The 17,325-nt window shown below is 45.2% G+C and overlaps 1 protein-coding gene across 1 annotated transcript in view; it reads left to right on the top strand.

Moving 5' to 3' along the window:
* The first annotated feature begins 1,410 nt into the window (after positions 1-1,410).
* The window catches only part of MOV10L1 (Mov10 like RNA helicase 1), a 1,432,366-nt gene continuing 1,416,451 nt past the window's right edge, over positions 1,411-17,325 (top strand). Inside the window, exons 1-2 of the mRNA XM_069627860.1 lie at positions 1,411-1,492; positions 16,423-16,607. Coding sequence (XP_069483961.1) covers positions 1,414-1,492; positions 16,423-16,607 — 264 coding nt within the window. The 5' untranslated portion in view covers positions 1,411-1,413. The remainder of the gene's footprint in view (positions 1,493-16,422; positions 16,608-17,325) is intronic.

Genomic DNA, 17,325 nt, shown 5'->3' with positions numbered 1-17,325 from the left:
TAGAAATTCGTTCAGGTACAACACAGAGAATCCCCTGTTGTTTCTGCCATAGTACTGAAACATCTGAATCACTGAAACACCTATTATTGAAGTGTCAGGCACTAATCCCCTAACGCCTAGCTGTTTTTGGTAAATTTGTGCATGTTCCATCAAATGTTGATATTGAAGACCTATGGTGGAGTATGCTATATGGCAAACTGAATGCATTGAAACTGGCTGTAGTGACATATTTGCATGAAGTTTGTAATCTGCCAGCAGCTACTCAGCATTAACAAATGAAATGATTAAGGGAAGTGAACCAATGAAGGGATCAGGATTGTTATGTCAATTGCTAAAATTCTAAGCCAGAATAATACAGCTCATCGCTAGTGTATGCATGTTTCCTCAGAAATATCATCTGTGTGGTAAATTCAAAACTTCTGATAACATGATTAAGGATTCATTACCAGACGTGGTGTTGTATATATTGAATGTAAAATAGGTTTTAACTGTTCTGTTTTTACTTATTAATCCAAATTGGATATCCTTTTTTGTATATAAAATGTGTTTCTTTTTGTAAAGGTTTATATTGTGTAAACCAAACATAAAATAAAAAAATAATAATAAAAAAAACATTACTAGGCAATATTCTTAAATTAGTCTCACGACTATAAAAATATCCAACACATAGCAGGATTATTTTTTCTTTGCAAGGGTTCCTGCTCTTTTCTGTGCTCCATGACCTGAGGTGCCAACAGTTCCATTGTTGGGGTCTGCAGCCGTTTTGAGGCACGTGCATGCAGCAGCTCCTTTTATTGGGTCGGGCCATGACGCATTCATGGCCTTTCTTAAAAGGGCAATACATTTCGGAGGGTTACACATAACAGATGTACGCCATCCTAGTGAAAGGTGTTTATGTGCTTGTGCCAACCTTCCTTATTCAGGTGGGAGATTGCCTATTTCCCTGTCAAAAACGTTTTCTTTCTCCTAAAATATCCCTAAACACAATGTAATTCAATGGAAACAATTCAATTATCCTTCTTCCGGTGGCACGGCCCCTTCCCGTCAAAAGATGACCCGCTCATGGAGATCTTAAATCTCCGGTGAGGTGCAGCCGACCAAGTGACCCTGACGCGTGAACAGTTGAACACGACTCTCACTCTCCCTTCTGAGGGGCGCACATGGGGGGAGGGGGATAAGACGCAGCAGGCCGCGCACAATGCGCGCCTCGGGCCTAAGGAATCACGCAGGGGCGGGGCTAAAGGTCTCGAGGACCGAGTCCGTCGCAGGCAGGCAGGCGCGGCGCGAGGGGCGGCGCCTGCGCGCGCATAACGTGCAGCGGAGGCGGGCGTGACGCGCGTGCACCTTCACGGGACTGCGCTGCGCAGGGGCATTGGCACGGGTGGCGGTGGCGGCGGCAGGAGTTCTAACGCGATGCTGGCTCTCCTCTCCAAGGCGCTGTCCTTCCTCTGGCGCAGAGCGGAGGACGACGAGCGCGGTCTGCCTGGGAGCGGTGAGTGTTCAGGTGTAGGCCCCCATGACTGCCTATCACCGCCAGCGAGACAAGTGGCCGTTTTGCAGGACACACGTGGTAGCGCACCATACGCGGCCTGGAGCGCGCGTGGTTACGTATGGTGTCATTAGAGCCCCTCCCCTTCTGCTTTTTGATTGACATTAGAGGCTGATGGCGTTTTCACACGTGCACACAGCCCAAAATAACAATAAAACTAGGACCAGTATACATACAGGATACTAGAGCGCTGGCTTGGCAGTGTGGGCCAAAACATGCAAACTTCCTAATTTGCTTATGCGCTGACTTCAGCATAAGTGACTTGACTAAAGGGAACTGCAAGAAGCATCATCAGTATTTCATACTTGAGAAGCACCATGGAAAGTAACATTACATTAATTTACCATGAGTAAGTTGAATGGCAAATAACTGGTATGACACACACAAAAGACAATATTGTATATGAATAACTACAGTCCTCAAACCCTGAGTAACGTATTTTTTATGATAGCATATAATATAGGCTATGACGGAAACACTTACAGGCACTCCAGATAAGAGACAGATGAAAATGATTTGCCCAGGAACACAAACTTAGTCAAAATGGGATGTGGGCAATTTAAGCAGTTGATCACATATCTTCCAAGGTTTAGTAGTTATCAATATTTATTAAGTCTTTGTAGCAATGCCTTAAAAAGAACACATACAACATCATAATAAACTAACCATATACTTCATAAATTGTCATAGAAACATGTTGAGCAAAATGAGTATGCCTTAAGCTCATTTTCCCCATCCTGCATGGAAGGTTACTCTATCACCAGGTAAAGTAATGTGAGCCAAAACAATCTCACTAGAGTTTTAAAGCCATAGGGCCTCATTACGACCCTGGTGGTACGGGGTAAACATCGCCGTAAAAGGTGCCGGCGCAGTTTACCCCCTACCGCCTCATTACGAGGTCCCCTTGCAGGACCCAGGAAGCAACGCCTGGTCAAACCAGGCGTGCTTGCCGGGTCCCGCGAGGGGAAGAGGGTGCAAACAACCGGCCAACTCGTAATGGCCCGTTGTTTGCTCCCTCTCCCATTCAGCCCTATGGGGGCTGAAATGGGAATGGGGAAGGACCGGGTCCGGGTCCTTGGAGAGAGAAATTACCGGGCCTTCCAAATTCGGAATGGCCTGGTAATTCCTCATTCTGAGAACCCGGACGCAATTTCGGCAGCAGCCATGCCGCCAATAGCGGCATGGCTACCGCCGAGGTCGTAATGAGGCCCATAGTCTTGTTTCACACAGCATGCTGCATCTGGCACCCTTGCCATTTCTAATCAACCCATTCACGTTTCTTAAGGGACACAATAGTGTAATAGTCCCCTTCCATCACTGTCTAATTGCTCCCATTGTAATGTTCTTTTACACAGTGCAACGTGTTAAGATGCTGGATAGACCCCAGGGTGAGCTGTTGTGTGCTGAGCACCACATCTATTACGTAGACTTGTGAGTTCAGAGTTGAAAGGATTTTATCAGGCTGTGGCCCAAAAAAAACATCAATACAGGATGGTTGGTCACCCTAGCCCGAACATGAAGACTGTTTCTGTTGCTAATAAGGCCTGTGCGTCATTTTGTCTCACTCGGTGCTGTCATGCGATGAAGTATCAGTTGCTTGACAAATACCCTCCTTGGTTCCCTCCTCCTCCTCCTCCTCACCTGTACTGTGTTCTGAGGAACTGTCTGTGTCTATGGCTCTCCTTTCTCTCCAGAGGTCCAGTCCTTTCTTGTTGAGTTTGGGACGAGCTCCACTGGAAGCCACCTTGCCCGCTGTCAAACAGCAGGGCAGAAGGGACCCTCAGGGAGTCCGCCCCCAAATCCAGGGAAAAGCGTGGCTGAAAAACCCTGGTGTGCTTGGATGTTGTAGCACTACGAATATCAAGACTGAAGGCTTTCCGTTGAAGTAGATGAGAGGACTTCAATTCCCAGAAGACACTGCTGGAGTCGAGCTAGCGTACGTAGCGCTGTTTGGATGGAGACCGTAGCCGAGGAATGAGGAAGAGGTCTGCAGAAGACTGCGGTGGGAAGGAGCATACAAACATAGATGTATGTACAACAAGTTAGGGAAAAGCACTAGAGCGGAAGAAGGAACAAGCACTACAAAGCGGGAGGAATAGAGGAATGGAGGAAGCACCATGAGAGATCAAAGCTAGGAGCTTAGCGGGCAATCACTGAGGACTTGAGAAGAGAAAACAAGCGGGAATTAACAAGGGGAGTCAGAGAGGAGCTTTAGCGTACGAACCTGGCGAGGAAAGCAAGGTTGCAACGCATCGATTACCGCGTGTGACGCCTATATATATGCGTCATGACGGTAACGTGCAGTGCGTGGGAGACTAGACCGCTGGTGGAGGAACGGAATCAGCCCTTCCATCGGCTCCATAGCTTCCATGGAGCACGCGTCATGACAGTATAACCCCTTCGCCAAGGCCGTCCTCCAGGCTTGCCTGGATGGTGTCTGTGGAATATGCGTAGGAGTCTGGTGGCATGTAGATTTTTGGCTGGTTCCCAAGATCTTTCCGTCCAAGGGTATCCTTTCCACAATATGAGGTATTGTAGGACTCTGTGTTTGTAACGTGAGTCTATGATGTGTGAAACCTCATACTCTTTGGCGTCATCATCCACACTGGGTATCTTTCTTCTGGAGGTTCTCAAAAAAGGATCAGGTTTATACTCCTTGAGAAGCGAGGTATGGAACACTGGATGTATTCTTCGAAGAGAGTGCGGGAGGTTTAACCGAAAGGCCACAGGATTGATCCGTTGTTTTATGGAAAACGGTCCAATATATCTCGGAGTGAATTTACCTGGGTGGACTCTCCGGGGAAGGTATTTAGTGGATAACCATACCTTGCTTCCTTTCTTCCAATCAGGATTAGGTCTTCTGTTTTTGTCAGCCCATCTCTTGTAAGTCTGGCGACTGGCTAACGGGGTTTCTTGAGCAGACTTATGAGTTTGTTTCAGAGTGTCCAGTAGTAGGTCTATGGTAGGGACATTTGTGGGTTGAACAGTAGGAAATGGGATGTGTTTGGGTTCGTACCCATAAGTACATTTGAAAGGACTCATTCCTATTGCAGTATGTTTGGTGTTGTTATACGAGAATTCTGCAACCGATAAGAGATGATACCAGTTATCCTGAGTCTGGTTGCAGTAACATCTTAGAAACTGTTCAAGTGTAGCGTTGAGGCGTTCGGTCTGTCCGTTTGTTTCTGGGTGAAAGCCAGAAGACAACGCTCTCTGAATCTGCAACTGTTTACACAAGGTTGTCCAAAACTTGGAGGTGAACTGGGTTCCTCTATCAGACACAATTGAGGAAGGTAGACCATGGAGACGGACTATCTCCTTTAAGAACACGTCTGCTGTGGTAGTGGCAGAAGGAGTGCCTTTAAGAGGAATGAAATGAGCCAGCTTACTGAAGGAGTCGACCACTACCATGATAGCAAAACATCCTCCCGATCTTGGTAACTCAACGATAAAATCCATAGATATATGTTGCCAAGGTCCGGCAGGTGGTTCATCTTGTTGTAGCAGCCCCAATGGTTTAGCCGAACTGTGTTTGCTTTGAGCACAGACTGGACAGGAAGAGACGTACTCCACAACATCCTTATTCATCTTTGGCCACCAGAAATGCCTCTTCAGTAGTTCCAGTGTAGCAGTACGGCCCTTTTGACCAGCCATGGGCAGATCATTGCACCACGAAAGAGCTTGGTTCTGGAGATCTTGGGTGGGTAGGTAAAGCAAGTCATCTTTAAACAGATATTCTCCTTTGTAGGTTAGAGAGGGGTCTCTTGGAAGAGAGGTGTTTTTTTGGGCTTGCAGAACCTGTTGTAAATATTTATTTACTGTTCCTATGAATCTCTTCCCATTGAGCAGCCATTCCTGTTCGGGGTGATTCTCTGATCCTTCTTGATGGCTGCGGGAGAGTGCATCCGCTAAGTGATTGTCTTTACCCGGTAGGTATGTGAGTATGAAATCAAATTGGGAGAAATAATAAGCCCAACGAGCATGACGAGAGTTCCTGCATTCCATCTGTTGGAGAATACTTAGGTTCCTGTGGTCTGTTCGTACCTGAAACGGGTATTTTGCTCCTTGCAACAAATGACGCCATTCCTCACAAGCCTGTTTAATTGCTAACAGTTCCTTTTCAATCACTGAATAGTTTCTTTCACTGGAGTTGAGTGTTCTGGAATAATAGGCAATGGGATGTTCGAGTTGATCCTCCTTCCTTTGTAGTAGAGCTGCTCCAATAGCCCCTTGTGAGGCGTCAGCTTCTACGATAAAGGGTTGAGACTGATCAGGCTGCCTGAGGATGGGTGCGGAGGTAAATGCTTGTTTGAGCTGATGAAAAGCGAAATCTGCTTCTGGCGTCCAACGGAACTTCACCCCTTTCTTTAGCAAAGCTGTGATAGGTAGGACTATGTTGGAGAAGCCTGTGATGAATTTTCGATAGAAATGTGTCAATCCCAAGAACCTCTGGATGTCCTTGACTGAGCTGGGAACAGGCCAATTGTTAATAGATGTAGTCTTGTTAGGGTCCATCTCAATGCGGTTTTCTGACAGAATAAAGCCCAGATATGAAACTGTAGAGACCTCAAAAAGACATTTCTCTGGCTTGACTAATAGATGGTGGTCTCAGAGTCTCTTGAGCACTTCTCTTACGTGTAGACAATGTTGTTCGAGAGTGTGGGAGTAAACCAATATGTCATCCAAATAAACTACAGTGGACTTAAACAGAAGATCACTGAAGACCTTGTCCATAAATCTTTGGAACTGGGCTGGCGCGTTGACCAACCCAAAGGGCATTACCTTGTACTCGAAATGACCTAATGGAGTACGAAAGGCGGTCTTCCATTCGTCCCCTTGTTTGATTCGTAGGAGATGATAAGCCCCTTTGAGGTCTAGTTTGGTAAACCATTTAGCCCCTTGTACTGCTTCCATGATCTCCTTTATCAGAGGCATCGGGTATCGATCTCGAATGGTTTGACTATTTAGGCCCCTGAAGTCAATACAAGGTCTGAGTTCCTTGGTTCCCCTCTTTGGTATAAAGAACAGAGAAGCTCCAGCCGAGGAAGTAGATTCTTGTATCAAGCCGTTCTGTAAATTACTGGCTAGGTAGTCTCTTAATACTTCCTTCTCCGGGAGGGATAAGGGATACATTCTCCCAAATGGAACCACCGCATTAGGTATAAGGTCGATCTTACAATCCTCAGCTCGATGTGGAGGAAGAGGTCTGGGAAGAGTGTCTGCAAAGATGTCGGTAAATTCTTGATAGGCAATAGGAATGGAGTTAATACTCCTCGCTGGCACTGTGTCACCCTGATGTGAATGTTGCCCTTCCTCCTTCAAACAGGACTGCATACAAAGGTCTGACCTGAACTCTATAATGTTAGTTACCCAGTCGATTCCCGGATTGTGTTTCCTTAACCAGGGTATCCCGAGTATCACTGGAAAGTGGGCAGCCTTAATCAGATCGAATATCACGGTTTCATGGTGAGTCTTCATCTTAACCATGACTTCTGTGGTTTCTTGTCGGATAAGACCGGAAGACAAGGGGGTACCATCCACTCCTTCTACTGGTATGGGTTGAGGCTTTTCTCTCCTAGGAATGGCGTATCTACTGGCCCATTGGTCGTCCATAAAGTTCCCAGCTGCACCACAGTCAAGCATTGCCAGACACTCAACTGCTTGGGTAGAGGTCCATTCCAGGACGATCTTCAGGACCATAAGTTGGTTTGAGGGGGTACATGGTATAGGTGGATTTGTAACACAGGGATTAGCAAGAGAAGCCCCTTCCGTGTCCCTGCTCAGGGTCGGGGTCTGTCGTTTCCCGATCTTCGGGGAGATACTTCCGGACAGTCTCTTAGAAGGTGCTTCTCAGAACCACAATACATGCACAAGTGCAGGTCTTTTCGTCTCTTTCTTTCGGCTGCGCTGAGGGAACCCCTTGCTGCACCTATTTGCATGGGCTCTTCAGTCTGGGGAAGAGATCTGTCTGGAGCCACTGGCATGTAGGAGGATGGTGTAGAAGGCGGATTGGATCTGGTCTTCCTTCTTTCTGCTCGTCTCTCGGAAATTCGAAATTCCATCTGGAGGGTCAGAGCGACCAGTTCTTGGAAGGAGGAGGGTCTTGCTACTCGAGAGAGTTCATCCTTCAAGTCTTCATGTAGCCCTCTCCGAAAGAGAGTCTGCTTAACTGAGTCAGGCCATCCTGTCTCCAAAGCTATCCTCTGGAAGTTCGAGGCATAGGTTTGTACATCAACAAGACCCTGTTTGAGGTCTAGTATGTTTTCATAGGACGCGTACAAAGTCTCGGTCCTTTCAAAGCGTTCTCTGAATTGTAGTACAAAGGCATTGTAATCATTCAGCACAGGATCAGTTTCTGTAACCAACGGGGTGGCCCATGCTAGAGCGTTACCCCCAAGGTTTGAGACGAGGAAGCCAACCTTTGCTTTGTCAAATTCATACATCTTTGGGCAAAAAGTGAAGTATACTCTACAGGCATCGAGGAATTCCTTAATCTTCATGGGGTTCCCTTCATACTTCCCACAAGGTAAGGGCATAGGTGGGAGATCTCCCCGAACTTCTTCTCTCAGAATCATTTGTTGTCTCAGAGCGGCATTGTCAGCCTTAAGGGCGGTGTTTTCTACCTTCATGGTTTGGAGCTCAGCAGTTATTCCCTGTATGGCATTAACCAGTTCTTGATACTGCTCTAAGCTAGCCATCCTTTGGCGTTGCAAACTGTCATGCGATGAAGTATCAGTTGCCTGACAAATACCCTCCTTGGTTCCCTCCTCCTCCTCCTCCTCACCTGTACTGTGTTCTTCTGAGGAACTGTCTGTGTCTATGGCTCTCCTTTCTCTCCAGAGGTCCAGTCCTTTCTTGTTGAGTTTGGGACGAGCTCCACTGGAAGCCACCCTGCCCGCTGTCAAACAGCAGGGCAGAAGGGACCCTCAGGGAGTCTGCCCCCAATTCCAGGGAAAAGCGTGGCTGAAAAACCCTGGTGTGCTTGGATGTTGTAGCACTACGAATATCAAGACTGAAGGCTTTCCGTTGAAGTAGATGAGAGGACTTCAATTCCCAGAAGACACTGCTGGAGTCGAGCTAGCGTACGTAGCGCTGTTTGGATGGAGACCGTAGCCGAGGAATGAGGAAGAGGTCTGCAGAAGGCTGCGGTGGGAAGGAGCATACAAACATAGATGTATGTACAACAAGTTAGGGAAAAGCACTAGAGCGGAAGAAGGAACAAGGACTACAAAGCGGGAGGAATAGAGGAATGGAGGAAGCACCATGAGAGATCAAAGCTAGGAGCTTAGCGGGCAATCACTGAGGACTTGAGAAGAGAAAACAAGCGGGAATTAACAAGGGGAGTCAGAGAGGAGCTCTAGCGTACGAACCTGGCGAGGAAAGCAAGGTTGCAACGCATCGATTACCGCGTGTGACGCCTATATATATGCGTCATGACGGTAACGTGCAGTGCGTGGGAGACTAGACCGCTGGTGGAGGAACGGAATCAGCCCTTCCATCGGCTCCATAGCTTCCATGGAGCACGCGTCATGACAGGTGCAAAGGCAGTGTTGTCTGTGGTATGCTGAAAATGAAGAATTTTTTAACCTACCATTTTTTTTGCTGCTTGAAACGGTTGGAATTTTACGTATTTTAGTGAGGGGTTGTGAATTGAATTACCCCCACTTCTTCTACATGACATCATTTTGGATATCCTGAGAGGGAGACATTGGGGCTCATTCCGAGGTTGGAGGTAAGGAATTACCGGCACCGGTAAGGGTGCCGATACCGGTAATCCCTTACCTCCGTATTCCGAGGTCCCTTTCCGGGTCCTTCCTTACCTCCTGCTTTTAGCCCTATGGGGCTGAAATGGGAATGGGGAAGGGCAAAAGGTGAATGGGGAATTACCGGTCCCTCCAACCCTGGAATGGACCGGTAATTACTCCATTCACCATGCCGGATTTGGGACGGTTTCGGAGGCAACCATGGAGCTAATTACTCCATGGTTAGCTCCAAACCCGGATTGAGGCCCCTTGTCTCAGAAAGCGGGAAGATATAATTTTCCAATTGAATTACGTTGGGACAAGGATTATTTTAGATGGGATAAAGTAAATAATGTCAACATTTTTGGTAGAAAAATCTGGAGTCTCCTACCTAAATCGAGAGCACTGGCATCTATGCCTTAGCAGTCCTCTCTTGGTTGGCTGTCAGTGTATGTTGGGTCCTTAGCAGGGAGAAGCATGGTAAGTAGATGGGCGATACATACTACATTATGATTGGGAGTGCAGACATTTAGTTCAGTGGGAGGCCAGGATGGGATTGAGCAGGAGGGAAGTGAGTGATGTCTATTGGCAAAACTGGTGTCGAATGATGTGGTCATTCACACATACAGACATTGACAGGGTATGTGTCCCCTCACTTACAGTGTAAGTGATCTCAACACAGATCGGCAGACCACAGAAGTTCCTTGAGCCAATTGTCTTATTTTATGAGTGATTGATTGCTGCACTACTCTCTCTCTCTCTCTCTCTCTCTCTCTCTCTCTCTCTCTCTCTCTCTCTCTCTCTCTCTCTCTCTCTCTGCTGTTCAATGCAGGCATGGGAGTACACAAAGTTGGACTGAAGGCAAACATTCCACCACTGCCAAGTCTACCCAGTAACAAGCCTGCACATAGAAAGGGGTGTGGCTTAGCCCCATTTTAGAGCTTTTCACTGCACATACACGCCCTGGGAGGGAAAAGAGAGAAGCAGATTGGTTAGGGGTAAATGCCCAACCAGCACGGGGGAGGGTTACTTAGGCAGGGGTCAGAAAACAGGAAGTGTGGGTGTATCGGCTGAGGTCGGAGGTGGATTGCGTCCAAGATAGTAGGTAGGAGGGATCAGCGGCTTTTGGAGAAGTGTTGGAGCGGTGAGGCATTGGCTTGGGAGTAATAGTGGTTCTGCAGTGTGCATGTGTGTTTAGAGAGGGTAGTGTAATGCGCAGAAGTGTTGGTGGATGTGAAGGCATCATGAAGTAGACAGAGACAACAGAAATTAAGTTTGGATACACACTTTTATTCAACATAAAAAGAGTTGGAAAAAGGCCCATCTTGCCCTATGCTAAGGTGGGTTCTCCCAACCTAACTGCCATTACGGATATATCAGGAAGTCCAAAGTAAATGTCTGTCTGTGTCCAAAACCTATACTTGCCCTCACATCTACTTGTACGTAAAGTGTAGGGATGTCGGCGTCAAAACTAAACCAGTGTTCAAATAACTGTTAAGAGCTTCTAGGCTTGCCAAGGGTTTCCCTTCCACCAGCTTCTAGCCAGCTCACAATGCCTAGGGGTTCCCTTCCCCAAGCTTAAAGTCTTCCAACTTCTAAACGCAATTCCCGGGGTACGTCCCTGCTCGTCTGGTTTGGTTACTCTTCACCAGTTTCACAACAAAAGTTCCTTAATGTCAGTTCACATAAAGCTTAACACAATTTTCAAAAGGTAATTGGCTTTTCAATAGGTAGGTGGTGTCCTTGGTCTAGGCGCAGTTATCGGACCACACAGTCCACCCACATTACAGGTCATGCAACCGACACACCTTTCTTGCCCCATCTCATCCGGTCCTTGTATGCACAATGATATGATGAGTCATTTATAACGCGCCTGTACACAAGTGTTTCTTGGCCTCTACACCACTGCTTTATTGCTATTATGGTGCCTGGTTTACTTTCCTGCCAGGTGAAGGGCGTTTCTCAAATCACATTCTTACACTGCTTTACAATGTTTGTCTTGCCACTCTTCACTGGTTGCTTTTCATAGGTTCTTATGGCTCTTGCCAATGTTTGTTAGCTTTCTCAAATCACCATTTCAAATGGCTCTTGCCAACACTTGTTAGCTTCTCAAATCACAGTTTCAAATGGCTCTTGCCGACACTTGTTTACACTCATGGCTTTCTCTTTATTGCCTTTTTATATTATAATCCAGTAAGAACTTCGCCAGTGTTCATATGCCTCTCTGTAGTTCCCAGTTTTTATGATCATCGGCTCACGGATCTCGGAGGCTGATTTATGGGTTTCCAGTAATAAGGTCCTGATATATAGAAAAAACCTTTGTACCTCGGTATGTAGTGCGACTTGCACTCCTGAGAGCAGCTGGGGATGTGGTATCCTTACAGCATAAAGAAGAGTCACCACAGAAGTCTAGGCAACATGGTATTCTTTATTTTAGATGTGCCTTGGAAAAAAGAAAACTTGTAAATAAATAAATAACGTGTTTCACGGTACACACACCGCTTGGTTACGTGGGGAGTGTGGACACAGATGATGGACCATAATATAAACTGACACCTCTATAGTCATTTAGTGTGGGAGAGTGTCTCCATCTGGGTGGAGATCGGCTACTGAGTACCATGGTCAGACATCTTGAAATATTCAAATACATTGTGATTGCAGTGTTCAGTTAACGCATTACATCTTTTAATCTTATAATGGGTGGTCGTTGCCGTATTTCTCAATTGGAAGTCAGCAGTAAGATATTTATTTAGTATTAAATTACCATGTACTAAGCAAACAAAACAGCCGTCAAAAAAGATGTGTGTGTTTGTGTGTGTGTGTGTGTGTGTGTGTATATGTATGTATATATATATATATTTGTCATCTCTGTGTAGAACAATTAGACATCCTGCAAAAGTGGCCATAGACACAGAGGGGTTGAGAAAAGTAAATACCCAGCATAGAGGTATCAGTGTTCACAAAAGGAAGTAACTCCAGTGAACCTTGCCAACGTTGACCTCCTGATTGCTACATAGAGCAATACCACACTCGCAAATCAGATGACATCTCACTGAATATAGCCCCATGTTAAGTCAATCGAATATGCGATCTCAGAGTATTGTCAGCTTCTAAGAGATTGTCTGAAAATGTGCAAATAAGCAAATCAGCAACTATATAAATGTGCAATATTCTGCAAAGCAGCAATAAGTATAAAGTGCATAGTGCTCTCCGTCCATGCATACAACTCATAAGAGAAATCTCATATTAGTATTAGCAGCAAAGAATCACAAATACACAGTGTACAATTTTAGTTTCAAAAAGCTCTAAAAAGTCTAAAATTGGATATAAAACCCATTACAATAATTAAACCTCAAGTGTTGCTAAATAGCAATAATAGACCTAACGGCTACTAGAGTGTATGCATGGGGCGCCTGATAGTAAAATGCTTAATAGTAAAGTGCATAGTATGTGCAACAATTGCTTGTATAAAGTGCCTAGTGCTCTATTGTGGTTTCAGACATATCCAGTTAGACAATGATGCGATGTCAATGACCTGCAGTCAAAAAAATGTATACATACTCTTCAAAATCACACATTGTTAGTACAACGGAATCTGGTATAAAAGGTACATAATCTGTGTGTCATATGGAAATGATCCATCCCCAACTATACAAGCTAACACTTCTACAATATAAAACCAAATACATTACTCAAATCATAAAAAGCATCATAAGAACCAAGTATATATGAAGTAGATATACATTTTCATTTTACCAAAGTACAAAATGCACCTATTGAGGACATGGGAGAGTGCAATGGGAGAAGATCTATGTTTGCAGATTTACACACAGGGTTTGGAAATTATTTACCTATCTATGTGTGGAGCAAGTTCGTCAACAGTACCTAGCAAAGTGAGGGGTGGACATCTGTATAAACTCAAGTGCCCAAAAAGGTATAGAGTTCCTCATCGAGGTTGTGCCCTCTAGGTTTTTTAGTTTCCAGATCCAAGATACACTTGGTTTCTAATTGTCTTAAAGAGAGCTCCCAATTACCACCTCTAGGCGATTGCAACACTGTATGGATACTGTATGGATACCAAAATTGGCAAACCCATCCAATTTGCCTCCATGTTCTGCTTTGAAATGAAGTGCCATTGGGTATGAAGGGTCAACGTTCTTAATTGCACAAATATGCTGGAGCACCCAGAGTTTGTTTTCCTATCGTGCTCCCAACATATCATTTGTCACATGGGCAGCTTAGAACGTACACTACATACTCAGTCTCACATGTAATACGTGACCTTATTTCGATGTCCTTGCCCAGAATTGGATGTGGGTAGCTAGCAGTATTAACTGCATACTGACGAGCCTTACACTTCAAACATTTCTGAAAGCCCAGTATCTTAGTGTTAACCAAGCTTTGACCCAGTAGATTGCCTATCGGACACATGAAAGTAGGTACCAAAATATCTTTTAGCAACGTAGATATTTTGTTCAAGTGTCCATCTAGTTTCAAAACATGCCAATGTTTCTGCATAACCTGGCGAATATTCTGTGCCCCATTGCCATAGGTCAAGATAAGGCGTGTATCCCTCATGTCTGTGGTGTCCTGTGAGACTATATTAGACACCAAAAGTGAGGCGCGGCCTGTCTCTCTTGCTTTCATATAGGCTCTTTCAAGAATTATTTTCGGGCAGCCTCGATGTTGAAACCTTAATGCCATATGGGCACATTCACTATCAAAAGTCCATTTTAGAACAATTTCTACGTATGCGAATGAACTCCCCCACAGGGGATACTCCATTTAAGTGCTGTCGGGTGATTACTTTTAGCATGTAATGGTATGTTTGAACTGGTGGGCTTTCTCTACAGGTTGGTTACCAATTCATCCTGAGCCACTGTAACAAGAATATCCAAAAATACGATAGCAGTCTTGTTGTGGCTCTCGTGAACTTCAAATTCAGGTTAACATTCAATACTTTAACAAAGTCCAACCATTCAGAACTTGTCCCGTCCCAGATAATAAATAGATCATCAATATAACGTAGCCAAGGAGCAATTTTGGCTGTCTATCGACTATTACTGGGATGCCACACCACAAACTTCTCCCACCAACCCGTTGTTAAGTTCGCATACGAGGGAGCGAAGGTAGTGCCCATGGCTGTGCCCTGGATTGAGTGTAACACTCTTTGTTGAATAAAAAACGGTTATTTGTGAAACAGAGATTGATCTTCTCCAGTGTGTATATATGGCTCCAGTATGTATATATGGTCGCCATACATAATGTCACCGGGAAAAGTTGGTGGTGATATTATATCGGTGACCATGTATATAGGGACAGGGCTTGCGAGGTGTCCCCCGCTCGCCTTGAAGAAAAAAAAAGGGGGTTGCAGGTTTATCCCCTGCATGTTCCATGTAATAATGTCTCTTAAAAAAACATTTTTGCAGGGGCATTATCACATGGAACCGATTTATGCAAGCGGTAGATGGTACGAAGCACCCCGATACCCTGCATCCCTGGAAAGGCTCACTGGTTACTGCTGGAGGCTTTGTCGGCCTCTGCGATGGCTGTAGGGCGTAGCGGTTCTCTCGCTTGGCAGCCCGGCACCTCCACAGTCTATCCAGTTCTCCTGCTATCTGGGTCTCTCGCTCTAGGAGCCTCTGTTGCTCCTCCCTTCTCGACCACAGCTTCACTGGTCTCGCGCCTCTCTTGCCAGTTCCGCTTCCACGCCTCTCCTTAAAGCTGGTTTCACTGGACAGCGACTCCGTTCCCAAGCCGCTGCCTGGGACCATGGAACTTCTCTCCCTTTCACCTGCAGCATCTTTTAACTCCTGCTGCTAGGAGTTGACATGCTGGGAACCAATCACAAAGGTTACACAACTAGACCGCTGACTGGAGTTAACCTTCCTCTTCCTTCTAGTCCTCTTCTTTGTCCCAGTACTAAACTGGTGTTTGTCTATGCAAATCAATGGGAAAATAAGAACAGGATTGATAACACCCTACAAAAGGCCTGTGGGGCATTCAACTCTCTATGAAAGGGAAATGGGGGGGATACCGCATCTTGTTCAAGGGTGCCCCATGCCCACTCCCCAAGTCTCCTCCCTCGCATATCCACCCCCAGGGGCAGGATCCAAAAGAGATGTGCTTTCCCTGGCCCCCTGGGAGGAGGATATTTTGGGGAAAGAAGTGAGGATGCCCTCAAATTCTTCACAGGTAGTAGCGTAGGAGTGTTGTGGGAGGTGAAAGAATAATATTGTTGGGGGAGGAGAAGTAGTGAGGGAGAAGTAGAATAGCATTGTTGGGGGAGGAGAAGTAGTGAGGGAGAAGTAGAAGTGGGACGAGAGTTAACATTAAAGGGTAGAGGCGGGAAACAGGAGAAATGAAACATAAGAGCGTCAGAAAGTTGGTGGGGAGGATTTAAGGGAGAAGAAGCAGGAAGAGTAGAAGGGTTAGAGTGGGTGTGAGTGAAACCAGTTGAACTCTACAGAGCAACTTCAAGCCAAAACCCAAATCTCTGTTAGAAGACTAACCGTGAGAGTATGGAAAGTTAGAAAGTCCCAGAGGAAGTCAGTGAGTCTGCATTTAGGGAGCCATTGCTAATATAAGTCAGAGCTTAGTAGAGGCAAAGAACCAATAGCACTAACCCAGGGATTACAGATGCCTGCGCCAGCGGGGGTGGGGTTGTAGCAAAACGGGGTGGGGGGACGGCCCTGGGCCTAAAAAAAGAACTCAATAAAGACCGGGTACTGTCGTAGAGACAGGTTTTCTTTCTGTGCCATTTGTGACAATAGATTAAGAATTCTGAGTTACTTTTTTTGTATCAAATGCATAGACATTAATTGTTTTTTGGCTGTACATATTCTATGGTTGTCGATAGCAGAGTTATTTTGTTTTATGGATGCAGTAGAACCAAATTTGAACAAACGGATGGGTTATCTAGACTAATTGTTGGTGTAGGGAAATTTGATAAGGATTCCTGGAATTAGTTTTTTCCATAATACTTGGACACTCTGAAGGATGCTTTTGGAATGATATCCACTTAGCCATTCAGTCGAATTGCTTCTGTAAAAGTTCACTGTAATGCAAGGGCAAATGTCTAATCTCTGCTATCATGGTACAGATTTTAAAATTGTGTTTGTCTTTTTGCAGGCTGTGGAGAACAGAAGTACATCACTGGAGTGGTGACAAGATACTGCAGTGATTATGGAATGATAGATGACGAGATATGCTTCATTAGTGACGTTGTTCTGACCAGTGAACCATTGTATGTTGGGAACAAAGTTAATGCTCTTGTTGAGGAAGATCTGAAAAATGGTGGTTGGAAAGCCATTCGGGTAGGCACTAATGGAACTCTTTACATTTTGTGTAAGATTTCAGCAGTAGAAGCAGCATGCATAGAGTTTAGATTACACATAAAGCATCAATGTTTTACGATCAGGTTGTTAAAATGATAGCAAACAACTGTGTCTTGATCTATCCCCACCTATCTTCTTCTGCTCCCCTTATTCTTTCAGTTAGACGTTGGAATGCCTGTTCCATCTGCAATAAGTCCCACTCCATCCTTCATTCTTTTTTCTGTCTAAATCTTAATTTTCTTTGCCTAACCGAAACCTGTCTTACTCCACACAACACCTATACCCCTGCTTTTCTTACTACCCCTTCTACTAAATGTATCCACTCACCTTGACCTACTGGTCGTGGAGGTGGCACTGATATTCTTTTTCACTCTTCATGGACTACTTCCCCTCCTTTATCCAATTCTCTCATCTATCTTTCCTTTTGAGTATCACCCTTCTTCATTTTTGAAACCTTACGCTGTGACCTTTCTTACTATTTATCATACTCCTGGCTCTCTTAACTCTTTCTATTAAGACCTAGATTCTTTGCTTTCCCTTCTGCTACCTTCTACCCCTCCTTTGATTCTCCTTAGAGACTTTAATCTCCATCTTTCCTCGTCCCATCTTTCATCTTTCCTTATTCCCCTTCTTGAATCTTATTTTCTCTTCCAGCTCTCTATTCCTTGACCTCAGTCTCTGCAAACTATATTTACTC

Source organism: Ambystoma mexicanum, chromosome 12, assembly GCF_040938575.1.
Source record: "Ambystoma mexicanum isolate Mex_15411 chromosome 12, UKY_AmexF1_1, whole genome shotgun sequence".
NCBI classification, from domain to species: domain Eukaryota; kingdom Metazoa; phylum Chordata; class Amphibia; order Caudata; family Ambystomatidae; genus Ambystoma; species Ambystoma mexicanum.
This window is presented reverse-complemented; position numbering and strand designations above follow the sequence as displayed.